The 25629-nt window shown below is 68.2% G+C and overlaps 1 protein-coding gene across 1 annotated transcript in view; it reads left to right on the top strand.

Moving 5' to 3' along the window:
* LTBP3 (latent transforming growth factor beta binding protein 3) overlaps positions 1 to 24428 on the top strand; it is a 39899-nt gene extending 15471 nt beyond the window's left edge. Inside the window, exons 13-26 of the mRNA XM_072920207.1 lie at positions 1085 to 1216; positions 3070 to 3198; positions 3845 to 3964; positions 4697 to 4819; positions 6611 to 6730; positions 8098 to 8226; positions 10328 to 10495; positions 13658 to 13741; positions 14934 to 15062; positions 16244 to 16381; positions 18505 to 18687; positions 22498 to 22578; positions 22984 to 23121; positions 24228 to 24428. Of these exons, the coding sequence (XP_072776308.1) occupies positions 1085 to 1216; positions 3070 to 3198; positions 3845 to 3964; positions 4697 to 4819; positions 6611 to 6730; positions 8098 to 8226; positions 10328 to 10495; positions 13658 to 13741; positions 14934 to 15062; positions 16244 to 16381; positions 18505 to 18687; positions 22498 to 22578; positions 22984 to 23121; positions 24228 to 24373 (1820 nt within the window). The 3' untranslated portion in view covers positions 24374 to 24428. The remainder of the gene's footprint in view (positions 1 to 1084; positions 1217 to 3069; positions 3199 to 3844; positions 3965 to 4696; positions 4820 to 6610; positions 6731 to 8097; positions 8227 to 10327; positions 10496 to 13657; positions 13742 to 14933; positions 15063 to 16243; positions 16382 to 18504; positions 18688 to 22497; positions 22579 to 22983; positions 23122 to 24227) is intronic.
* The last annotated feature ends 1201 nt before the right edge of the window (positions 24429 to 25629 follow it).

The raw sequence follows: 25629 nt of genomic DNA, 5'->3' as shown, positions 1-25629 counted from the left end.
CATGGTGACACACCTGTGGCACACCTGTGGCTCACCTGGGACACACCTGTGGCACACCTGGGACACACCTGGGACACACCTGTGACACACATATGGCACACTGGTGACACACCTGTGGCACACCTGTCCAGATGTGAATGAGTGTGGGGCTGGGGGGTGGTGACACACCTGGGACACACCTGGGACACACCTGTCCAGATGTGAATGAGTGTGGGGCTGGGGGGGTCACACACCTGTGGCACACCTGTGACACACATATGGCACACCTGTGACATACCTGGTGACACACTTGGGACACACCTGTCAATATATGAATGAGTGTGGGGCTGGGGGGGTCACACACCTGTGACACACCTGGTGACACACCTGGGACACACCTGTGACACACCTGTGGAACACCTGTGGCTCACATGGGACACACCTGGTGACACACCTGGTGACACACCTGGTGGCACACCTGTCCAGATGTGAATGAGTGTGGGGCTGGGGGGTGGTGACACACCTGGTGACACACCTGGGACACACCTGTGGCACACCTGGTGACACACATATGGCACACCTGGGGCACACCTGTGGCACACCTGGGACACACCTGGGACACACCTGTCAATATGTGAATGAGTGTGGGGCGCGGGGGGGGTCACACACATGGTGACACACCTGTGCCACATCTGTGGAACACCTGGTGACACACCCGTGCCACACCTGTGACACACATATGGCACACTGGTGACACACCTGTGGCACACCTGTGACACACCTGTCCAGATGTGAATGAGTGTGGGGCTGGGGGGGGGTCACACACATGGTGACACACCTGGGACACACCTGGTGACACACCTGGGACACACTTGTGCCACACCTGGTGACACACCTGGGGACACACCTGTCAATATGTGAATGAGTGTGGGGCTGGGGGGTGGTGACACACCTGGGACACCTGTCCAGGTGTGAGTGAGTGTGGGGCTGGGGGGGGGTCACACACATGGTGACACACCTGTGACACACCTGGTGACACACCTGTGACACACCTGTGGCACACCTGGTGACACACCTGTGACACACCTGTGACACACCTGTCCAGACGTGAACGAGTGCGAGGCGGAGCCGTGCGGGCCGGGCCGCGGGGTCTGCATGAACACGGGCGGCTCCTACACGTGTCACTGTCACCGCGGCTTCCAACTGCGCCTGCACCGCGGCCTGCGCACCTGCGCCGGTACCGGCACCGGGACACCGGGCACGGCGGGGAGGGACACCGGGCACCGGGACACCGGCACCGGGACACCGGGGAGGGACACCGGGCACCGGGCACGGCGGGGAGGGACCCCGGGCACCGGGACACCGGGCATGGGGGCACCGGGACACCGGGCACCAGGGAGGGACACCGGGCACCGGGCACCGGGCACCGGGCATGGGGACACCGGGGAGGGACACCGGGCATGGGGACACCGGGCACGGCGGGGAGGGACATGGGGATACCGGGCACCGGGACACTGGGAACCGGGCACCGGGCACCGGGCAGCGGGGAGGGACACCGGGCACGGCGGGGAGGGATACCGGGACACCGGGACACCGGGCAGCGGGCATGGGGACACCGGGGAGGGACACCGGGACACCGGCACCGGGACACCGGGCACGGCGGGGAGGGACACCGGGCACCGGGCAGCGGGCAGCGGGCATGGGGACACCGGAGAGGGACACCGGGACATGGTCGGGAGGGACATGGGGACACCGGGACACCGGGCATGGGGACACCAGGACACGGCAGGGAGGGACACCGGGACACCGGGACACCGGGCACGGCGGGGAGGGACACCGGGACACCGGGCATGGGGACACCGGGACGGACACCGGGACACCGAGGAAGGGACACCGGGCACGGCGGGGAGGGACATGGGGATACCGGGCACCGGGCAGCGGGCATCGGGGAGGGACACCGGGACACCGGGCAGCGGGACACCGGGGAGGGACACCGGGCACCGGGCACGGCGGGGAGGGACCCCGGGCACCGGGACACCGGGCATGGGGGCACCGGGACACCGGGCACCAGGGAGGGACACCGGGCACCGGGCACCGGGCACCGGGCATGGGGACACCGGGGAGGGACACCGGGCATGGGGACACCGGGCACGGCGGGGAGGGACATGGGGATACCGGGCACCGGGACACTGGGAACCGGGCACCGGGCACCGGGCAGCGGGGAGGGACACCGGGCACGGCGGGGAGGGATACCGGGACACCGGGACACCGGGCAGCGGGCATGGGGACACCGGGGAGGGACACCGGGACACCGGCACCGGGACACCGGGCACGGCGGGGAGGGACACCGGGCACCGGGCAGCGGGCAGCGGGCATGGGGACACCGGAGAGGGACACCGGGACATGGTCGGGAGGGACATGGGGACACCGGGACACCGAGCATGGGGACACCGGGCAGCGGCACCGGGACACCGGGGAGGGACACCGGGCAGCGGGCACTGGGACACCGGGACACCGGGCATGGGGACACCGGGACGGACACCGGGACACCGGGACACCGAGGAAGGGACACCGGGCACGGCGGGGAGGGACACCGGGACACCGGGACACGGCGGGGGGTGGGGGACACGGGACGGGAGAGGGGGGCAGGACAGGGCTGGGACAGGGGTGGGGACAGGGGACAGGGCTGGGGACACCGCCCGGGATTGGGGACAGGGGACAGGGCTGGGACGGGGTTGGGGACAGGGTTGGGGACAGGGTTGGGGACACCGCCCGGGGTTGGGGACAGGGTTGAGGACAGGGTTGGGGACATGGGATGGGTTTGGGATGCAGGACAGGGTTGGGGACAGGCTTGGGGACACCTCCCGGGGTTGGGGACAGGGTTGGGGACACCGCCCGGGTTGGGGACAGGGTTGGGGACACCGCCCGGGGTTGGGGACAGGGTTGGGGACAGGGGACAGGGTTGGGGACACTGCCCGGGGTTGGGGACAGGGTTGGGGACAGGGTTGGGGACAGGGTTGGGGACAGGGGACAGGGTTGGGGACACCGCCCGGGGTTGGGGACAGGGCCAACCCCGCGTGTCCCCCGCAGACATCGACGAGTGCGCCAAGGGGGACGTGTGCGGGGACGGTGGCACCTGCTCCAACGTGCCGGGACACTTCAAGTGCGACTGTCACCCGGGCTACCGGCGCAAGGGCCCGCGGCCACCGCTCTGCGAAGGTGACACCGGGAGGGACACCGGGGGATGGACACCGGGACAGGGACACCGGGGGGGACACCGGGACAGGGACACCGGGGATGGACACCGGGGAGGGACACCGGGACTGGGACACCGGGACAGGGACACCGGGGATGGACACCGGGACAGGGACACCGGGAGGGACACCGGGGATGGACACCGGGACAGGGACACCGGGAGGGACACCGGGGATGGACACCGGGACAGGGACACCGGCAGGGACACCGGGACAGGGACACCGGGAGGGACACCGGGAGGGACACCGGGAGGGACACCGGGAAAGGGACACCGGGAAAGGGACACCGGGAGGGACACCGGGGATGGACACCGGGAGGGACACCGGGGAGGGACACCGGGGAGGGACACCGGGACAGGGACACCGGGGGGGGAAACCGGGGATGGACACCGGGGAGGGACACCGGGACAGGGACACCGGGACGGGGACACCGGGACAGGGACACCGGGACGGGGACACCGGGACAGGGACACCGGGGGGGGACAGCGGGGGAGGGGACACGGGGACAGCGCACCTCGGAGGGGCCGAGCCGCACCGCGGGACGCTGTGGGGTCCCCCCCGTGTCCCCCGATGTCCCCAATGTCCCCAATGTCCCCGTGCCACCCCCCCAGACATCAACGAGTGCCTGGACGCGGGGACGTGCCCCGACTCCAAGTGTGAGAACCGGCCCGGGGGCTTCGTCTGCACCCCCTGTCCCCCCGGTTACCGCGGCCTCAACGGAGCCTGCCTGGGTCAGCACCCCCGGGACCCCCCGGGACCCCCCCGGGCCCCCCCAAAACCCCCGGGACCCCCCAAAACCCCCGGGACCCCCCTGGGGCACCCCAAAACCCCCGGGACCCCCCCGGGACCCCCCAAAACCCCCGGGACCCCCTCGGGACCCCCCAAAACCCCCGGGACCCCCCCGGGGCTCCCCAAAACCCCCGGGACCCCCCCGGGATCCCCCAAAACCCCCAAAACCCCCGGGATCCCCCCGGGATCCCCCAAAACCCCCGGGGCCCCCCCGGGGCCCCCCAAAACCACCCGGGACCCCCCAAACCCCCCTAAAACCACCCGGGATCCCCCATAACCCCCGGGAACCGCCCGGGGCCCCCCAAAACTCCCGGGACCCCCCTGGGACACCCAAAAAGCCCCGGGACCCCCAAAACCCCCCAAAACCCCCGGGACACCCCAAAACCCCCAAAGCCCCCAAAACCCCCAAACCCCCCCAAAACCACCCGGGACCCCCCAAACCCCCCCAAAACCACCCGGGATCCCCCATAACCCCCGGGACCCCCCAAACCCCCGGGACCCCCCAACCCCCCCCGGGATCCCCTCGGGGTCCCACAGGAGCCCCCCAGGACCCCCCCAAACCCTCTTGGGACCCCTTTATCTGCGACCTCCCTCCTGGAGACCCCCGCCCCTCGCGCCCCCTCCCCAATATCCCCCCCCCCCGGGCCGGGGTCTCACGGGGGTCTCTGCCCCAGATGTGAACGAGTGCGAGGTGGGGGGGCTCTGCCCCGGGGGGGGCTGCGTCAACACCCCCGGATCGTACAAGTGCCAGTGCCCCCCCGGGCTGCAGCCGGCCCGGGACCCCCCCCGCTGCCAAGGTACCCCAAAACGGGGGGCTGGGGGGCTGGGGGGCTCAGGGGGCTCGGGGGGCTGGGGGGGCTGGGGGGACTCGGGGGGGCTCAGGGGGATGGGGGGGCTCGGGGGGTTGTTGGGTTTGGGGGGGCTCTGGGGGGGTTTTGGGGGTTGGGGGGGCTGGGGGGGCTCGGAGGGTCGGGGGGCTGTGGGGGGGGGTTGGGGTTTGGGGGGGCTAGGGGGCTCGGGGGGCTCGGGGGGCTCGGGGGGATCGGGGGGGTTTTGGGGTTTGGGGGGGCTCGGGGGGCTCAGGGGTCGGGGGGCTGGGGGGGGCTCAGGGGGATGGGGGGCTCGGGGGGTTGTTGGGTTTGGGGGGCTCGGGGGGGGTTTTGGGGTTTGGGGAAGCTCGGGGGGCTCGGGGGGCTCGGTGGGCTGTGGGAGGGCTCGGAGGGTCGGGGGCTCGGGGGGGCTGGGGGGGCTGGGGGGGGTTTTGGGGTTTGGGGGGGCTCGGGGGGTTCGGGGGGCTCGGGGGACTGGGGGGGCCTCGGGGGGTTGTTGGGTTTGGGGGGGCTGTGGGGGCTCTGGGGGGGTTTTGGGGTTTGGGGGGGCTCGGGGGGCTGGAGGGGATCTTGGGGGTGCTGGTTCTGGGGGGGGATTCGGGGGGGTTTTGGGTTTGGGGGGGCTGGGGGGGCTCGGGGAGCTGGGGGGGCTGGGGGGGCTCGGGGGGCTCGGGGGGGTTTTGGGGTTTGGGGGGGCTGGGGGGGCTCGGGGGGTTGTTGGGTTTGGGGGGGCTGTGGGGCTCGGGGGGGCTTGGGGGGCTCGGGGGGCTGTGGGGGGCTCGGAGGGTCGGGGGGCTCGGGGGGCTGGGGGGGCTCGGGGGGGCTGGGGGGTTCTGGTTCTGGGGGATCTGGGGGAGTTGTTGGGTTTGGGGGGATCTGGGGGGGGATTTGGGGGGTTTAGGGTTTGGGGGGGATCTGAGAGGGTTTTGGGTTTTGGGGGATCTGGGGAGGTTTTGGGTTTGGGGGGATCTGGGGGGCCGGGGGGGCTGGGGGGGCTCGGGGGTTTGTTGGGTTTGGGGGGGCTGGGGGGGGTTTTGGGGTTGGGGGGGCTCGGGGGGCTGGGGGGTTGTTGGGTTTGGGGGGGCTGTGGGGGGGTTTTGGGGTTTGGGGGGGTTCGGGGGGGCTCGGGGGGGCTGGGGGGGCTCGGGGGGCTGGAGGGCTCGGGGGGCTGGGGGGCTGTGGGGGGGCTCGGAGGGTCGGGGGGCTGTGGGGGGCTCGGGGGGGCTCAGGGGGATGGGGGGCTGGGGGGGTTGTTGGATTTGGGGGGGATCTGGGGGGGCTCTGGGGGGGTTTTGGGGTTTGGGGGGGCTCGGGGGGCTCGGAGGGTCGGGGGGCTTGGGGGGCTCGGGGGGCTGGGGGGGCTCGGGGGTTCTGGTTCTGGGGGGGTTTAGGGTTTGGGGGCGATCTGGGGGCAGATCTGGGGGGGTTTTGGGGGATCTGGGCGGGTTTGGGGTTTGGGGGGATCTGGGGGGGTTTTGGGTTTGGGGGGTTCTGGGGGGGTTGTTGGATTTGGGGGGGATATGGGGGGGCTCTGGGGAGGTTTTGGGGTTTGGGGGGGCTCGGGGGGCTGGGGGGGATCTGGGGGGTTCTGGCTCTGGGGGTGGATCTGGGAGGGTTTTGGGTTTTGGGGGGGATCTGGGGGGGGTTGTCGGGGTTTGGGGAGGATTTGGGGGGGTTGTCGGGGTCTGGGGGGGCTCTGGGGGTGTTGTCGGGGTTTGGGGGGTCCCGCACACGGGGGTCTCGCCGTCCCCCCCCCAGATATCGACGAGTGCGAGTTCGCGGCCGCCTGCGTGGGGGGGGACTGCGTGAACACCGCGGGCTCCTACCGGTGCCTGTGCCCCCCCGGCTACAGCCTCCTGCACGGCCGGCACTGCCAGGGTGGGTGCGGGACCCCCGCCCCAAATCGGCCCGAACAGCCCCGCGGAACAGCCCTCCCACACGAGAGCCCCCCGAACAGCCCTCCCACCCGGGACCCCCGCCCCAAATCGGCCCGAACAGCCCCCGAAACAGCCCTCCCATCCGGGACCCCCGCCCCAAATAACCCCTAAACAGCCCTCCCACCCGAGACCCCCCCCAAACAGCCCTCCCACCCGAGACCCCCACCCCAAACAGCCCTCCCACCCGAGAGCCCCCAAAAACCCACCCCCGCCCCGTAACCCCCACCCCGGGCACTGCCAGGGTGGGTGCGAGACCCCCGCCCCAAATCGGCCCCAAACAGCCCCCCAAAACAGCCCTCCCACCCGAGACCCCCGCCCCAAATCGGCCCAAAACAGCCCCCCAAAACAGCCCTCCCACCCGAGACCCCCACCCCAAACAGCCCTCCCACCCGGGACCCCCCGCCCCAAATCAACCCCAAAGCACCCCCCGGAACAGCCCTCCCACCCGAGACCCCCCCGAAACAGCCCCCCCACCCGGGACCCCCGCCCCAAATCAGCCCGAAACAGCCCCCCCGAACAGCCCTCCCACCCGAGAGACCCCCGCCCCAAATCGGCCCCAAACAGCCCCCCCGAACAGCCCCTCCAGCCGAGAGACCCCCTCCCCAAACAGCCCTCCCACCCGAGAGACCCCCAAAAACCCACCCCCGCCCCGTAACCCCCACCCCGGGCACTGCCAGGGTGGGTGCGAGACCCCCGCCCCAAATCGGCCCCAAACAGCCCCCCAAAACATCCCTCCCACCCGAGACCCCCGCCCCAAATCAACCCCAAAGCCCCCCCCCAAACAGCCCCCCCCGGGCATGCGCTGCCACGGCGAGTAGAGGGAGACCCTCCCCAAAATAACCCCCCCTAAACAGCCCCAAAACAGCCCCAAAAAAGTCCCAAAACAGCCCCAAAAAAGTCCCAAAAAGCCCCAAAAAAACCCCAAAAGAGCCCCCAAAAAAACCCAAAACAGCCCCCAAAAAGCCCAAAAAAATCCCCAAAACAGCCCCCAAAAAAACCCCAAAAGAGCCCCCAAAAAAACCCCAAAACAGCCCCCAAAAAAGCTCCAAAACAGCCCCAAAAGTGCCCTAAAAAAGCCCCAAAAAGCCCCCAAAAATCCCCAAAAAAGCCCCAAAACAGCCCCCAAAAGAACCCCAAAATAGCCCCAAAAAGCTCCAAAAAAGCCCCCCAAAAAACCCCAAAAGAGCCCCCAAAAAAACCCAAAAGAGCCCCCAAAAAAGCCCCGAAACAGCCCCAGAACAGCCCTAAAAAAGCCCCAAAAAAGCCCCAAAAATCCCCCAAAAAGCCCCAAAACAGCCCCCCCCGCAGACATCGATGAGTGCGCTCTGGAGCCGGGCCCGTGCCCCCCCCCCGGGCTCTGCACCAACCTCCGGGGCTCCTTCCGCTGCCGCTGCCCCCCCGGGCTGAGCCCCGGCCCCGACGGCCGCCGCTGCCTCCGTGAGGGACCGGGAACGGGGACCGGGAACGGGGGGGGCTGAGGGGTCTGGGGGTGTCCCTGGGGTTTTTGGGGGGGGGTTGGGGGGGGTTTTGGGGCATCCCTGGGGTTTGGGGGGAGTTTTGGGGGGGGGTTGGGGGGAGACCTGAGGGGTTTGGGGGCATCCCTGGGGTTTGGGGGGGGTCCTGGGGGGGTTTTAGGGGGTCCTGGGGGGGGGGTGGGGGCATCCCTGGGGTTTGGGGGGAGGGCTTTGGGGGCATTTGGGGGCATTCCTGGGATTTTGGGGGGGTCCTGGGGGGGTTTTGGGGGGTCCTCGGGGGGGGTTTGGGGGCATCCCTGGGGTTTTTGGGGACGGGTTCTGGGGGGGTTTTGGGGCATCCCTGGGGTTTTGGGGGGGTCCTGAACATCCCCGGGGTTTTGGAGGGGTTTTGGGGGGGGGGTTTTGGGGCATTCCTGGGATTTTGGGGGGGTCCGGGGGGAGTTTTGGGGGGTCCTGGGTGGGGTTTGGGGCATCCCTGGGGTTTGGGGGGGGGGTCCTGGGGCATCTCTGGTGTTTGGGGGGGTTTTGGGGGGGGGTTGGGGAATCCCTGGGGGTTTTGGGGGGGTTTTGGGGGGGATTCTGGGGCATCCCTGGGGGTTTTGGGGGGGAGGTTTTCGGGGTCCTGGGGCATCCCTGGGGCTCTGGGAGGGTCTGGGGGGATTCTGGGGCATCCCTGGGGTTTTGGGGGGGTTTTGGGGGGTCCTGGGGCATCCCTGGGGTTTTGGGGGGGTTTTGGGGGGGTCCTGGGGCATCCCTGGGGCTCTGGGAGGGTTTGGGGGGTCCTGAGGCAACCCTGGGGGGGTTTGGGGTGTTCCCCGTGGGTCTGGGGGATCCCAAGGAGGTCACAGAGGGACATTTTTCGGGGGTCCGCGGGACAAGAGCTTTCTGTGGGTGCCCTTGGGGGTCTCTGGGGGTGCTCCTGAGGGTCCCAGGGAGGCCCGAGGGGTCTCTGGGGCTCAAGGGGGGGGAGGGGGGCGGTTCTAGGGGGGTCTTTGGGGGGTGCCCGGGGGGTCTCTGGGGGTTCCCGGGGGGTCTCTGGGGGTCTCTGGGGGTCTCTGGGGGTTCCCGGGGGGTCTCTGGGTGTTCCCTGGGGGTCCCTGGGGGTGCCCGGGGGGTCTCTGGGTGTTCCCTGGGGGTCTCTGGGGGTCTCTGGGGGTCTCTGGGTGTTCCCGGGGGTCTCTGGGTGTTCCCTGGGGGTCTCTGGGGGTTCCTGGGGGGTCTCTGGGGGTCTCTGGGGGTTCCTGGGGGTCTGGGGGTGCTCCTGAGGGTCCCAGGGAGGCCCGAGGGGTCTCTGGGGCTCGGGGGGGCTCGGGGGGCGGTTCTAGGGGGGTCTCTGGGGGTGCCCTGGGGGTCCCTGGGGGTTCCCGGGGGGTCTCTGGGGGTTCCTGGGGGGTCTCTGGGGGTCCTTGGGGGTCTCTGGGGGTCTCTGGGGGTCTCTGGGGGTCTCTGGGGGGTGCCCTTGGGGGTCTGGGGGTGCTCCTGAGGGTCCCAGGGAGGCCCGAGGGGTCTCTGGGGCTCAAGGGGGGGGGGGGGAGGGGGGCGGTTCTAGGGGGGTCTTTGGGGGGTCTCTGGGGGTCTCTGGGTGTTCCCTGGGGGTCTCTGGAGGTGCCCGGGGGGTCTCTGGGGGTGCCCGGGGGGTCTCTGGGGGTGCCCGGGGGGTCTCTGGGTGTTCCCTGGGGGTTCCTGGGGGTTCCCGGGGGGTCTCTGGGTGTTCCCTGGGGGTTCCTGGGGGTTCCCGGGGGGTCTCTGGGGGTTCCTGGGGGGTCTCTGGGGGTCCTTGGGGGTCTCTGGGGGTCTCTGGGGGTCCCTGGGGGTCTCTGGGGGTCCCTGGGGGTCTGGGGGTGCTCCTGAGGGTCCCCGAGGGGTCTCTGGGGCTCAGGGGGGGCTCGGGGGGCGGTTCTAGGGGGGTCTTTGGGGTGGGGGATCCCCGGAACTCTGCGGGGTCTCTGTGTTGTCTCTGGGCTTTGGGGGATCGCTGCTGCTCGGGGGGCTCTGAGGGGGCTCTGAGGGGGCTCGGAGGGGTTTTGGGGGGTCCCTGCTGACCCCCTGCGCCCCCCCCCCAGCTCGGGAGCCCCCCGCCCCCCGCAAGGAGTGTTACCTGAGCCTGGAGCTGCCCTCCTTCTGCGAGGCCGTGCTGGGCACCAACGTGACGCGGGGCGAGTGCTGCTGCTCGCTGGGGGCGGGCTGGGGGGACCTGTGCGAGGTCTACCCCTGCCCCCTCCCCTCCTCGGGTACGGGGGGCTCCCCCTGCCCCCCCCGGCCCGCCGGGACCCCCTCCCACCCCGAGCTGGGGGGGCTCTGGGCAGTTCTGCGGGGGCTGCACCCCCCGGCTCCGGCAGAGGGGGTCCCCGGGGGTCCCCGAGGTTGTTTTGGGGGTCCCGAGGGTGCTTTGAGGGGTCCCGAGGGTGGTTTGGGGGGTCCCGAGTGTGGTTTGGGGGGTCCCGAGGGTGGTTTAGGAGGTCCTAAGTGTGGTTTGGGGTCCCCGAGGGTGATTTGGGGTCCCCGAGGGTGATTTGGGGGGTCCCGAGGGTGTTTTGGGGGGTCCCGCGGGTGGTTTGGGGATCCCGAGGGTGGTTTGGGGGGTCCCGAGGGTGGTTTGGGGGGTCCCGAGGGTGCTCTGGGGGTCCCGAGGGTGTTTTGAGGGATCCCGAGGGTGGTTTGGGGATCCCGAGGGTGGTTTGAGGGATCCCGAGGGTGGTTTGGGGGGTCCCGAGGGTGTTTTGGGGAGTCCCGAGGGTGGTTTGAGGTCCCCGAGGGTGGTTTGGGGGTCCCGAGGGTGGTTTGAGGTCCCCGAGGGTGGTTTGGGGGTCCCGAGGGTGGTTTGGGGAGACCCGAGGGTGGTTTGGGGGTCCCGAGGGTGGTTTGTAGGGTCCCGAGGGTGGTTTGGGGGGTCCCGAGGGTGATTTGGGGGGTCCTGAGGGTGTTTTGGGGGGTCCCGAGGGTGGTTTAGGGTGTCCCGAGGGTGTTTTGGGGAGTCCCGAGGGTGGTTTTGGGGGGTCCCGAGGGTGTTTTGGGGGTCCCGAGGGTGGTTTGGGGGGTCCCGAGGGTGTTTTGGGGTGTCCCGAGGGTGTTTTGGGGTGTCCCGATGGTGCTCTTGGGGGTCCCGAGGGTGTTTGGGGGGTCCCGAGGGTGGTTTGGGGTCCCCGAGGGTGGTTTGGGGGGTCCCCGAGGGTGTTTTGGGGGGTCCCGAGGGTGGTTTGGGGGTCCCGAGGGTGGTTTGGGGAGTCCCGAGGGTGTTTTGGGGGGTCCCGAGGGTGGTTTGGGGGGTCCCGAGGGTGTTTTGGGGGGTCCCGAGGGTGTTTTGGGGGTCCCGAGGGTGGTTTAGGGGGTCGCGAGGGTGTTTTGAGGGTCGCGAGGGTGGTTTAGGGGGTCGCGAGGGTGGTTTGAGGGGTCCTGAGGGTGGTTTGAGGCATCCCGAGGGTGTTTTGGGGGGTCCCGAGGGTGGTTTGGGGGGTCCCGAGGGTGTTTTGGGGGTCCCGAGGGTGGTTTGGGGGGTCCCGAGGGTGGTTTGGGGGGTCCCGAGGGTGGTTTGGGGGGTCCCGAGGGTGGTTCGGGGGGTCCCGAGGGCGGTTTGAGGCATCCCGAGGGTGTTTTGGGGGGTCCCGAGGGTGGTTTGGGGGGTCCCGAGGGTGGTTTGGGGGGTCCCGAGGGTGGTTTGGGGGGTCCCGAGGGTGTTTTGGGGGTCCCGAGGGTGTTTTGGGCAGTCCCGAGGGTGTTTTGGGGGTCCCGAGGGTGTTTTGGGGGTCCCAAGGGTGTTTTGGGGGGTCCCGAGGCTGTTTGGGGGGTCCCGAGGGTGTTTTGGGAGGTCCCGAGGGTGTTTTGGGGGGTCCCGAGGGTGGTTTGGGGGTCCCGAGGCTGTTTGGGGGGTCCCGAGAGTGGTTTGGGGGTCCCGAGGGTGGTTTGAGGGGTCCCGAGGGTGTTTTGGGGGGTCTCGAGGGTGCTTTGGGGGGTCCCGAGGGTGTTTTGGGGGTCCCGAGGGTGGTTTGAGGGGTCCCGAGGGTGTTTTGGGGGGTCTCGAGGGTGCTTTGGGGGGTCCCGAGGGTGTTTTGGGGGTCCCGAGGGTGTTTTGGGGGGTCCCCGAGGGTGGTTTGGGGGGTCCCGAGGGTGTTTGGGGAGTCCCGAGGGTGGTTTGGGGGGTCCCGAGGGTGTTTTGGGGAGTCCCGAGGGTGGTTTGGGGGTCCCGAGGGTGGTTTGGGGGGTCCCGAGGGTGGTTTGGGGGTCCCGAGGGTGCTTTGGGGGGTCCCGAGGGTGGTTTGGGGGGTCCTGAGGGTGGTTTGGGGGTCCCGAGGGTGGTTTGGGGGTCCCGAGGGTGGTTTGGGGGGTCCCGAGGGTGGTTTGGGGGGTCCTGAGGGTGGTTTGGGGGTCCCGAGGGTGGTTTGGGGGGTCCCGAGGGTGTTTTGGGGGTCCCGAGGGTGCTTTGGGGGGTCCCGAGGGTGCTTTGGGGGGTCCCCGAGGGTGGTTTGGGGGGTCCCGAGGGTGGTTTGGGGGTCCCGAGGGTGGTTTGGGGGGTCCCGAGGGTGGTTTGGGGGTCCCGAGGGTGGTTTGGGGGGTCCCGAGGGTGTTTTGGGGGGTCCCGAGGGTGGTTTGGGGGTCCCGAGGGTGGTTTGGGGATCCCGAGGATGGTTTAGGGGTCCCGAGGGTGGTTTGGGGGTCCCGAGGGTGGTTTGGGGGGTCCCGAGGGTGGTTTGGGGGGTCCCGAGGGTGCTTTGGGGTCCCCGAGGGTGGTTTGGGGGGTCCCGAGGGTGGTTTCGGGGGTCCCGAGGGTGGTTTGGGGTGTCCCGAGGGTGATTTGGGGATCCCGAGGGTGGTTTGGGGGGTCCCCGAGGGTGGTTTGGGGGGTCCTGAGGGTGTTTTAGGGGGTCCCGAGGGTGTTTTGGGGGGTCCCGAGGGTGTTTTGGGAAGTCCCGAGGGTGGTTTGGGGGGTCTCGAGGGTGTTTTAGGGGGTCCCGAGGGTGTTTTGGGGGGTCTCGAGGGTGTTTTGGGAAGTCCCGAGGGTGGTTTGGGGGTCCCGAGGGTGGTTTGGGGGGTCCTGAGGGTGTTTTGGGGGTCCCGAGGGTGTTTTGGGGGGTCCTGAGGGTGGTTTGAGGTCCCCGAGGGTGGTTTGGGGTGTCCCGAGGGTGGTTTGGGGTCCCCGAGGGTGTTTTGGGGGATCGCGAGGGTGGTTTGAGGGATCCCGAGGGTGGTTTGGGGAGTCCCGAGGGTGTTTTGGGGGGTCCCGAGGGTGCTTTGGGGAGTCCCGAGGGTGGTTTGGGGGGTCCCGAGGGTGTTTTGGGGGGTCCCGAGGGTGGTTTGGGGGGTCCCGAGGGTGGTTTGGGGTGTCCCGAGGGTGGTTTGGGGGTCCCGAGGGTGCTCTGGGGGTTCAGGACCCCCATTTGAGGGTCCCCCCCCCCCAGCCGAGTTCGTGGCGCTCTGTCCCGACGGGAGGGGCTTCATCCAGGACGACAACGGCCTCGACTTTGGGGTCCCCGCGCACCGCGGTGAGACCCCCCGCCCCTCCCCCACCCCCGGGGGGTTTCTGTCCCCTGCCGCCCCCCCCCCCCCATCCCGAGGCTCCCCGTTTTTCCCAGGAAAACCCGTTTCCCCTGTTTTCCTCCCCCGATTCCCCCCCTTTTCCCCATTTTCCATTTCCCCCGGTTATCCCCATTTCCCCCCGTTTTTCCCCATTTCCCCGCCATTCCCCCCGTTTTTTCCCATTTTTCCCCGTTTTTCCCCATTTCCCCCCGTTTTTCCCCATTTCCCTCCCGTTTCCCCCCCGTTTTCCCCATTTTCCCATTTTTCCCCATTTACCCCCCATTTTTCCCAGTTTCCCCCCTTTTCCTCCCGTGTTTTCTGTTTCCCCCCCATTTCCTCCCGTTTCCCCCCATTTTTCCCCCACTTCCCCCCCCTGTTTTCTCCCCATTTCCCCCCCCCCGTTTTTCCCCGTTTTCTCCCCATTCCCCCACCCGGTTTTCCCCATTTCCTCCCCGTTTTTCCCCCATTTCCCCCCCATTTCACCCCATTTTCCCCATTCCCCCGTTTCCCCCCCGTTTCCCCCGTTTCCCCCCATTTCCCCTCTGTTTTCCCCCATTCCCCCCCATTTTTCCCCATTTCCCCCCGTTTCCCCCGTTCCCCCCCATTTCCCCCTCCGGTTTTCCCCATTTTTCCCCCGTTTCCCTCTTTTTTCCCCATTTCCCCCTGTTTCCCCTTGTTTTCCCCATTTTTCTCCCATTTCCCCCCCATTTTCCTCCATTTTTTCCCCATTCACCCCGTTTTCCCCCATTTTCCCTGTTCCCCCCCATTTTTCCCCATTTCCCCTCCATTCCCCCCATTTTGCCCTGTTTCCCCCCATTTCCCCCCATTTTCCCCGTTTCCCCCCCTGTTTTCCCCATTTCCCCCCATTTTTTCCCCATTTCCCCCTTGTTTTCCCCCATTTCCCTCCCATTTTTTCCCCATTTTTTCCTCATTTTTTCCCCATTTCCCCCCCATTCCCCCCCATTTACCCCCCGTTCCCCCCCATTTTTCCCCATTTCCCCCCCATTTTCCCCGTTTCCCCCCGTTTCCCCCCATTTTCCCCCCATTTTTCCCCATTCCCCCCCCATTTTTTCCCCATTTCCCCCCATTTTTCCCCATTTCCCCCATTTCCCCCCATTTTCCCCCATTCCCCCCATTTTTCCCCATTTCCCCATGCAGACATCGATGAGTGCGCTCTGTTCGGGCCCGAGATCTGCAAGGGCGGCAAGTGCGTGAACACCCAGCCGGGCTACGAGTGCTACTGCAAGGCGGGCTTCGACTACGACAGCGCCCTGCGCCAGTGCCTGGGTGGGGGTCCGGGGGTCCCGGGGGGGTCCCGGGGGGTCCCCGGGGGGCTGGAGCCGGGGGGGGGCCAGAAACAGCCTGGGGGGTTGGGGGGTGTTGGAGGGTTTGGGGATTCTGGGGGTTCAGGGAGGGGGGTCCCTGTGTCTGTTCGGGGGTCTCTGTCTCTGTTTGGGGGGTCCCTTTGTCTGTTTTTGGGGTTCCTTTTGTCTATTTGGGAGTCCCTGGGGTATTTGGGGGGTCCCTTTATGTGTTTTTGGGAGTCCCGGGGGTATTTGGGGGTCCCTGGGGTATTTGGGATTCCCTTTGTGTCTTTAGGGGTTCCTGTCTCTGTTTGGGGGTCCCTTTGTGTGTTTTTGGGGGTCCTTTTGTCTATTTGGGAGTCCCTGGGGTATTTGGGAGTCCCTGGGGTATTTGGGGGGGGGTCCCTGTCTCTGTTTGGGGGGTCCCTGTGCATGTTTGGGGGTGCCTTTGTGTGTTTTTGGGGATCCTTTTGTCTATTTGGGAGTCCCTGGGGTATTTGGGGGGGTCCCTGTGTCTGTTTGGGGGTCCCCGGGGTATTTGGGAATCCCTTTGTGTCTTTAGGGGTCCCTGTGAGTGTTTGGGGGTCCCTGTCTCTCGGGCTCCGGGGGTCCCGGGGGGGTCCCCGGGGGGCTGGAGCCGGGGGAGGGCAGAAACAGCCTGGGGGGGTTGGGGGGTTTGGGGATTCTGGGGGTTCAGGGGTCCCTGTCTCTGTTCAGGGGTCCCTGTGAGTGTTTGGGGGTCCCTGTCTCCCTTTGGGGGTCCTTTTGTCTATTTGGGAGTCCTTGGGGTATTTGGGGGGGGGTCCCTCTCTCTGTTTGGGGTGTCCCTGTCTCTGTTTGGGGGGTCCCTGTGCATGTTTGGGGGTCCCTTTGTGTGTTTTTGGGAGTCCCTGGGGTATTTTGGGGGTTCCTTTGTATCTTTAGGGGTCCCTGTGAGTATTTGGGGGGGTCCCTGTCTCTGTTTGGGGGTCCCCGGGTTATTTGGGTGTCCCTGGGGTATTTGGGGGTCCCCGGGGTATTTGGGGGTCCCCGGGGTATTTGGGGGTCCCGAGGGAATCCCCGCTGCTCCTGGCGGTGTTGGGGCACCCCGGTGGGTTTTGGGGGTGCTCGGGGGGGGTCCCCAGCCCGGCGGGGATCCCCAGGACGCCCCCCCGGCCCCCCCAGACGTGGACGAGTGTCTGGACGAGTCCAACTGCGTGGACGGAGCGTGTGAGAACACGCGCGGCTCCTTCCGCTGCACCTGCGGGCCCGGGGCGCGGTACCACGCGGGGCTGCGGCGCTGCCTGCCCGGGACCGAGCCCGGTGAGACCCCCGGGAACGGGGAGAGACCCCCGGGGGGGGGAGAGACCCCCGGGAATGGGAGGGACCCCCGGGATTGGGGAGAGACCCCCGGGGGGGGGAGAGACCCCCGGGATGGGGAGAGACCACCGGGAATGGGGAGAGACCCCCGGGAATGGGGAGAGACCCCCCGGATGGGGAGAGACCCCCGGGATTGGGGAGGGACCCCCGGGAATGGGGAGGGACCCCCGGGATTGGGGAGGGACCACCGGGAATGGGGAGGGACCCCCGGGATTGGGGAGAGACCCCCGGGAATGGGGAGAGACCCCCAGGGTGGGGAGAGACCCCCGGGATTGGGGAGGGACCCCCGGGAATGGGGAGAGACCCCCGGGAATGGGGAGAGACCCCCGGGATTGGGGAGAGACCACCGGAATTGGGGAGAGACCCCCGGGGTGGGGAGAGACCCCCGGGAATGGGGAGGGACCCCCGGGATTGGGGAGAGACCCCCGGGGGGGGGAGAGACCCCCGGGATTGGGGAGGGACCACCGGAATTGGGGAGGGACCCCCGGGAACGGGGAGAGACCCCCGGGATTGGGGAGGGACCCCGGGGATTGGGGAGAGACCCCCGGGAATGGGGAGAGACCCCCGGGGTGGGAGGGACCCCCGGGAATGGGGAGAGACCCCCGGGATGTGAGAGACCCCCGAGAATGGGGAGAGACCCCCGGGATTGGGGAGAGACCCCCCGGGATGGGGAGAGACCCCCGGGAATGGGGAGAGACCCCCGGGATTGGGGAGGGACCCACGAGGTGGGGAGAGAACCCCGGGATTGGGGAGGGACCCCCGGGAATGGGGAGAGACCCCCGGGGGGGGGAGAGACCACCGGGAATGAGGAGAGACCCCCGGGGGGGGGAGAGACCACCGGGAATGGGGAGAGACCCCCGGGAATGGGGAGAGACCCCCGGGAATGAGGAGAGACCCCCGGGGGGGGGAGAGACCACCGGGAATGGGGAGAGACCCCCGGGATTGGGGAGAGACCCCCGGGGGGGGGAGAGACCCCCGGGAATGGGGAGGGACCCCCGGGAATGGGGAGGGACCCCCGGGATTGGGGAGAGACCCCCGGGGTGGGGAGAGACCCCCGGGATTGGGGAGAGACCCCCGGGAATGGGGAGGGACCCCCGGGATTGAGGAGAGACCCCCGGGATTGGGGAGAGACCCCCGGGATTGGGGAGAGACCCCCGGGATGGGGAGAGACCCCCGGGATGGGGAGAGACCCCCGGGTGGGGAGAGACCCCCGGGAATGGCGAGAGACCCCCGGGAATGGGGAGAGACCCCCGGGAATGGGGAGAGATCCGCGGGAAAGGGGAGAGACCCCCGGGAATGGGGAGAGACCCCCGGGAATGGGGAGAGACCCCCGGGGTGGGGAGAGACCCCCGGGGGGCGGAGGGACCCCCGGGAATGGGGAGAGACCCCCGGGAATGGGGAGAGACCCTCGGGATTGGGGAGAGACCCCCGGGATTGGGGAGAGACCCCCGGGAACGGGGAGAGACCCCCGGGATTGGGGAAAGACCCCCGGGATTGGGGAGAGACCCCCGGGATGGGGAGAGACCCCCGGGAATGGGGAGAGACCCCCGGGATTGGGGAGGGACCCCCGGGATTGGGGAGAGACCCCCGGGATTGGGGAGGGACCTCCGGAATGGGGGAGGGACCCCCGGGAATGGGGAGAGACCCCCGGGATGGGGAGAGACCCCCGGGAATGGGGAGGGACCCCCGGTATTGGGGAGAGAGAACCCAGGGATGGGAGAGACCCCCGGGAATGGGGAGAGACCCCCGGGAATGGGGAGAGACCCCCGGGAATGGGGAGAGACCCCCGGGATGGGGAGAGACCCCCCCGGGGCACCGGGACAGATCCCCGGGGCACGGTGAGACCCCCCCGGGGCACCGGGACAGATCCCCGGGGCACGGTGAGACCCCCCCGGTCACCGTGAGACCCCCCCGGGCACCGTGAGCCCCCCGGTGGGACCGGAGTTGTGCGGGGGGGGGGGGTGCGGGGTGAGCACGGGGAGCCCCCGCGGCCATCGCTGTTTTTTGGGGGGATTATTGGAGGTCCTGACCCCCCCCCGGTGCCGGTGCCGGTGCCGGTCCCGCAGAGCGCCCCCCCCCGGCGGAGCGGCCCCCCCCGGAGCGGCGGGACGTGTGCTGGGCCCGGCGGGGGGACGAGGGGGTCTGCGGGGCGCCCCTCGGGGGGGGACCCCTGAGCCTGGAGGAGTGCTGCTGCCGGGGGGGCGCGGGCTGGGGGCCGCACTGCCGGGCCTGCCCCCCCCGCGCCGCCGGTGAGCGGGGGTGGGGGCTGGGGGGGGATTTGGGGGGTGTGGGGGGGGGGATTTGGGGGGGATTTGGGGGGATTTGGGGGGGTTATGGGGGATTTGAGGTGGATTTGGGGAGGATTTGGGGGGTCTGTAATGTCCTAAGGGGGGATTTCGAGGGTCTGTGGGGGATTTGGAGGGGATTTGGGGGGGGCTGTAGGTCCTAGGGGGAATTGGGGGGGGATTTTGGGGGTGCTGTAGGGTCCTGGGTGGGATTTGGGGGGAATTTTGGGGAGGATTTGGGGGGGTTTGGGGGGCATTGGGGGGATTTGGGGGGCCTATGGGGGATTTGAGGTGGATTTGGGGAGGATTTGGGGGGTCAGTAATGTCCTAAGGGGAGATTTGGGGGTGATTTGGGAGATTTGGGGGGGATTTGGGAGGGATTTGGGGGGGCTATGGGGGATTTGGGGGGGATTTGGGGGGATTTGGGGGGATTTGAGGGGGATTTGGGGAGGATTTGGGGGGGTTATGGGGGATTTGGGGGGGATTTAGGGGGGATGTGGGGGGGGCTATGGGGAGGATTTGGGGGGGATATGGGGGATTTGGGGAGGATTTGGGGGGGATTTAGGGGGGATTTGGGGGGTTATGGGGGATTTGGGGAGGGTTTGGGGGGCTTTGGGGGGGATTTGGGGGGGATTTGGGGGGGATTTGGGGGGTCAGTAATGTCCTAAGGGGAGATTTGGGGGGGATTTGGGAGATTTGGGGGGGATTTGGGGGGATTTGGGGGGTTATGGGGGATTTGGGGGGGTTATGGGGAGGATTTGGGGGGATTTGGGCAGGATTTGGGGGGATTTGGGGGTGCTGTGGGGTATTTGGGGGGAATTTGGGGGCGCTATGGGGAGGATTTGGGGGGTCTGTATTGCCCTAAGGGGGGATTTGGAGGGTCTATGGGGGATTTGGGGGGGATTTGGGGGGGGCTGTAGGGTCCTGGGGGGGATTTGGGGGGGATTTGGGGGGGATTTGGGGAGGATTTGGGGAGGATTTGGGGGGGCTATGGGGAGGATTTGAGGGGGATTTGGAGGGGCTATGGGGGATGTGGGGGGGTTATGGGGAGGATTTGGGGGGATTTGGGGGAATTTGGGGGATTATGGGGGATTTGGGGGGATTTGGGGGGGATTTATTGGGATTTGGGGGGGCTATGGGGGGTTTGGGGGGCTATAGGGCATTTGGGGAGGATTTGGGGTGATTTGGGGAGGATTTGGGGAGGATTTGGGGGGTCAGTAATGTCCTAAGGGGAGATTTGGGGGCGCTATGGGGAGCATTTGGGGGGGATTTGGGGAGGATTTGGGGGAATTTGGGGGGTTATGGGGGATTTGGGGGGGTTTGGGGAGGATTTGGGGGGGATTTGGGGGGGTTATGGGGGATTTGGGGGGGATTTGGGGGGTTATGGGGGATTTGAGGGGATTGGGGGGGCATTGGGGGGATTTGGGGCGGCTGGGGGGGGTTGGGGGGAATTTGGAGGGGCTATGGGGGATGTGAGGGGGGCTATGGGGGGGATTTGGGGGGGATATGGGGGATTTGGGGGGGATTTGGGGAGGATTTGGGGGGGATTTGGAGGGGCTATGGGGGATGTGGGGGGGTTATGGGGAGGATTTGGGGGGGATTTGGGGGAATTTGGGGGGGCTATGCAGGATTTGGGGGGGCTAGGGGGGATTTGGGGGGGATTTGGGGAGGATTTGGGGAGGATTTGGGGGGGTTATGGGGGATTTGGAGGGGCTATGGGGGATGTGGGGGGGGCTATAGGGAGGATTTGGGGGGCATTGGGGGGATTTGGGGGGGATTTGGGGGGGTTATGGGGGATGTGGGGAGGCTATGGGGAGGATTTGGGGTGGCTATGGGGGATTTGGGGAGGATTTGGGGGAGATTTGGGGGATTTGGGGGGTTATGGGGGATTAGGGGGGATTTGGGGGATTTGGGGAGATTTGGGGGTTTATGGGGGATTTGGGGGACCTATGGGGGATTTGGGGGGGATTTGGGGTGGTTTGGGGAGGATTTGGGGGGTTATGGGGGATTTGGGGGGGATTTGGGGAGGATTTGGGGGGTTATGGGGGATTTGGGGGGGATTTGGGGAGGATTTGGGGGGTTATGGGGGATTTGGGGGGGATTTGGGGGGTTATGGGGGGGATTTGAGGGGGATTTGAGGGGATTTGGGGGGTTATGGGGGATTTGGGGGGGTTTGGGGGGGCTTTGGGGGGGATTTGGGGGTGCTATGGCGGATTTGGAGGGGATTTGGGAGATTTGGGGGGGATTTGAGGGGGATTTGGGCAGGATTTGGGGGGGATTTGGGGGGTTATGGGGGATTTGGGGGGGTTTGGGGAGGATTTGGGGGGGATTTGGGGGGCTATGGGGGATTTGAGGGGATTGGGGGGGCATTGGGGGGATTTGGGGCGGCTGGGGGGGATTTGGGGGGGATTTGGGGGTTTATGGGGGATTTGGGGAGGATTTGGGGGAGATTTGGGGGTTTATGGGGGATTTGGGGAGGATTTGGGGGGGTTTGGGGAGGATTTAGGGGGGATTTGGGGGGGCTATGGAGGATTTGGGGAGGATTTGGTGAGGATTTGGGGGAGATTTGGGGGTTTATGGGGGATTTGGGGGGGTTTGGGGGGCTTTGGGGGGGCTTTGGGGGGGTTATGGGGGATTTGGAGGGGCTATGGGGGATGTGGGGGGGGCTATAGGGAGGATTTGGGGGGCATTGGGGGAATTTGGGGGGGATTTGGGGAGGATTTGGGGAGGATTTGGGGGGTCTGTAATGTCCTAAGGGGGGATTTCGAGGGTCTTTGGGGCATTTGGGGGGGATTTTGGGGGGGCTGTAGGGTCCTGGGCGGGATTTGGGGGGAATTTTGGGGGAGCTCTAGGGTCCTGGGGAGGATTTGTGGGGGATTTGGGGGAGGATTTGGGGAGATTCGGGGGGGCTGTGGGGGATTTGGGGGGGATTTGGGGGGATTTGGGGAGGATTTGGGGGGTCAGTAATGTCCTAAGGGGAGATTTGGGGGGGCTATAGGGGATTTGAGGAGGATTTGGGGGGGCTATGGGGGACGTGGGGGGGCTATGGGGAGGATTTGGGGGGGTTATGGGGGATTTGGGGGGGCTGTGGCGTATTTGGGGGGAATTTGGGGGCGCTATGGGGAGGATTTGGGGGGTCTGTATTGCCCTAAGGGGGGATTTGGAGGGTCTATGGGGGATTTGGGGGGGATTTGGGGGGGGCTGTAGGGTCCTGGGGGGGATTTGTGGGGGATTTTGGGGAGGATTTGGGGGGATTTGGGGGGGCTAGGGGGGATTTGGGGGGAATTTGGGGGGTCTGTAATGTCCTTAGGGGGGGTTTGGAGGGTCTATGGGGGATTTGGGGGGGATTTTGGGGGGGCTGTAGGGTCCTAGGGGGGATTTGGGGGGACTCTATGGGGTCTGGGGGCTCCCTATGGGATCTGGGGGGGCTCTATGGGGTCTGGGGGCTCCCTATGGGATCTGGGGGGGCTCTATGGGGTCTGGGGGCTCCCTATGGGATCTGGGGGGGCTCTATGGGGTCTGGGGGCTCCCTATGGGATCTGGGGGGGCTCTATGGGGTCTGGGGGCTCCCTATGGGATCTGGGGGGGCTCTATGGGGTCCGGGGGCTCCCTATGGGATCTGGGGGGGCTCTATGGGGTCTGGGGGCTCCCTATGGGGTTTGGGGGCTCCCTATGGGATCTGGGGGGGCTCTATGGGGTCTGGGGGCTCCCTATGGGGTTTGGGGGGGCTCTATGCTGGGGGTCCCGGGGGTGCTGATTTTGGGGTCCCCCCAGGGCTGCCGTGCCCCCCCGCGCAGAGCGAGAGCAATTCCTTCTGGGACGTCAGCCCCCTCGGCCTGGGGGCGCCCCGCAGAGGTGGGACCCCAAAACCCCCCGGCCCGACCCTCCCCAGGGCTCCCGGAGCCCCCAGACCCCAAATCCGCAACGGGGACCCCAACCCCTGACCCTGCCCCCCTCCAACCCGCGGGGTCCCCCCCACTTTGAGACCCCCGAACCCCTAAATTGGGGTCCCGCCCAGTTTGAGACCCCAGCCCCCTAAATTGGGGTCCCCCCCACTTTGAGACCCCCAACCCCCTAAATTGGGGTCCCCCCCACTTTGAGACCCCCAAACCCCCCCAAATTGGGGTCCCCCCCCACTTTGAGACCCCCAAACCCCCCCAAATTGGGGTCCCCCCCCCACTTTGAGACCGCAGCCCCCTAAAGTGGGGTCCCCCCCCCACTTTGAGACCCCCAAACCCCCTAAATCGGGGTCCCCCCCAGGCGAGGACAGCTCCGAGGAGGACTCGGCCGAGTGTCCCTGTCCCGGGGGGGTCCCCGGCCGCTGCCTCCGCTCCCCCCGGGGGGGCTGCGAGTGCCCCCCCGGCTTCCAGCCGGACCCCACCCGCACCCGCTGCCTCGGTGAGACCCCCCCCGGGAAAATGGGGACCCCCAAATCCCCCTGGAAACCCCAAATCCCCCCTGGGATCCCCCAAACCCGCCTGGGACCCCCCCGAGTGACCCCAAATCCCCCTGGGAACCCCAAATCCCTCCTGGGATCCCCCAAACCTGCCTGGGATCCCCCAAACCCACCTGGGATCCCCCAAACCCGCCTGGGATCCCCCAAACCCCCCTGGGATCCCCCAAACCCGCCTGGGATCCCCCAAATCCCCCTGGGAACCCCCAAATCCCCCTGGGATCCCCCAAACCTGCCTGGGAACCCCCAAATCCCCCTGGGAACCCCAAACCCGCCTGGGACCCCCCCCGAGTGACCCCAAATTCCCCTGGGAACCACCCTGAGACCCCCAAATCCCCCTGGGATCCCCCAAACCCGCCTGGGACCCCCCAAAGCCCCCTGGGACCCCCCCCGGTGACCCCAGACCCTCCTGGGATCCCCCGTCCCAAACCCCCCTAAGACCCCCCAAGTGATCCCAGCCCCCCCCCAATCCCCCTGGGACCCCTCAAGTGAACCCAACCCCCCCCCCAAACCCCCGTGGGACCCCCCGAGTGACCCCAGACCCTCCTGGGACCCCCCAAATCCCCCTGGGACCCCCCCAGGTGACCCCAGACCCTCCTGGGATCCCCCCTCCCAAACCCCCCTAAGACCCCCCAAGTGATCCCAACCCCCCCCAAACCCCCGTGGGACCCCCCGAGTGATCCCCAGACCCCCTTGGGACCCCCCAAATCCCCCTGGGACCCCCCAACCCCCCTGGGACCCCCCAACCCCCCGTGGCCCCCCGGGTTTTGGAGCGGTGGGAGACGAGGAGGGGCTCAGGACCCCCCCTCACTCCCGACTCCCCTAAATATTGGGGGGCTCTGGGGGTCCCCGCTGCCCGCAGCCATCGGGGGGTGCCGGGGCTCTGTGGGGAGGGGGTTTTGGGGGTCCCAGGGGTATTTTTGGGCCCCCCTGTCCCCCCCACTCAGGTATCGATGAGCCCCGTGAGGAGCGGGGGGGGGGCAAAGTTTGGGGGTTCCATTGGGGAATGGGGGGGTTGTTTTGGGGGTCCCTCACCGGGGTGTGTCCCCAGATATCGACGAGTGTCGGGACCCCCGGGGGGGTCCCCGCTGCCCCCGGGAGCGCTGCGTGAACACCAGCGGCTCCTTCCGCTGCGTCTGCAAAGCGGGGACCGGCCGGGCCCGCCCGGGGGGGCTCTGCCTGCCCCAGCGCCGCTGAGCCCCCCGGGACCCCCGGGATCCCCCCGGGACCCCCCCGGTACCGGCCGGGCCCGCCCGGGGGGGCTCTGCCTGCCCCAGCGCCGCTAAGCCCCCGGGACCCTCCCCCGGGATCCCCCCGGCACCGGCCGGGACACACCGGGACCCCCCCGGGACCCACCGGGAGCCCCCCGAGACCAGCCGGGACCCACCGATTCCCAGGGGACCCCCGGGATCCCCCCGGGACCCACCGGGATACCCCGGGACCCCCGGGACCCCCGGGACCGGCCGGGACCCACCAGGATCCCCCAACACCCACCGGGACCCCCGGGACCCCCGGGACCACCCCGGGATCCCCCCGGGACCGGCCGGGACCCACCGGGATCCCCCAACACCCACCGGGACACCCCCGGGACTGGCCGGGGGGGCTCTGCCTGCCCCAGCGCCGCTGACCCCCCCCGGGACCCCCGGGACCCCCGGGACCCACCGGGAATCCCCCGGGACCGGCCGGGACCCACCGGGACCCCCGGGACCCACCGGGATCCCCCAACAACCACCGGGACCCCCGGGACCGGCCGGGACCCACCGAGACCGGCCGGGACCCACCGATTCCCACGGGACCCCCGGGATCCCCCCGAGACCCACCGGGATCCCCCCGAGACCCACCGGGAGCCCCGGGACCAACCGGGACCCACCGGGACACCCCCGGGACCCACCGGGACACCCCCGGGACCCCCCCGGACCCACCGGGATCCCACCGGGACCCGGCCCCAGCGCCGCTGAAACCCCCCGGGACCACCCGGAACCCCCCGGGACCCACCGGGACCCCCCCGGGACCCACCGGGACCCCCCCGGACCCCAATAAAGGACGTGGGGGAACGGCCCCGGCGGCGCCGCCTGCGTGGTGGGGGCTGGAGCGGATTTTGGGGCGGGATTTTGGAGATTTGGGCACCTGTGGGAGGATTTGGGGGGGAACTGGGGAGGGGAGTGGGGCCAGAGCGGGGATTTGGGGTGGAACTGAGGGGATTTGGGGTGGAATTGGGGGGAATTTGGGGTGAAAGGGGGATTTGGGGGTGAAATTGGGGGGATTTGGGGTGAAATCGGGGGGATTTTGGGGTGAAATCTGGGGGAATTTGGGGTGAAATCGGTGGGATTCTGGGGTGAAATCAGGGGGGATTTGGGGTGAAATCGGGTGGGATTTTGGAGGTGCAGTCGAAGGGAATTTGGGGTGAAATCGGGGGAATTTGGGGTGAAATCAGGTGCGATTTTGGGGTGAAA

The sequence above is a fragment of the Taeniopygia guttata genome, chromosome 31 (assembly GCF_048771995.1).
Source record: "Taeniopygia guttata chromosome 31, bTaeGut7.mat, whole genome shotgun sequence".
Lineage (NCBI taxonomy): Eukaryota > Metazoa > Chordata > Aves > Passeriformes > Estrildidae > Taeniopygia > Taeniopygia guttata.
This window is presented reverse-complemented; position numbering and strand designations above follow the sequence as displayed.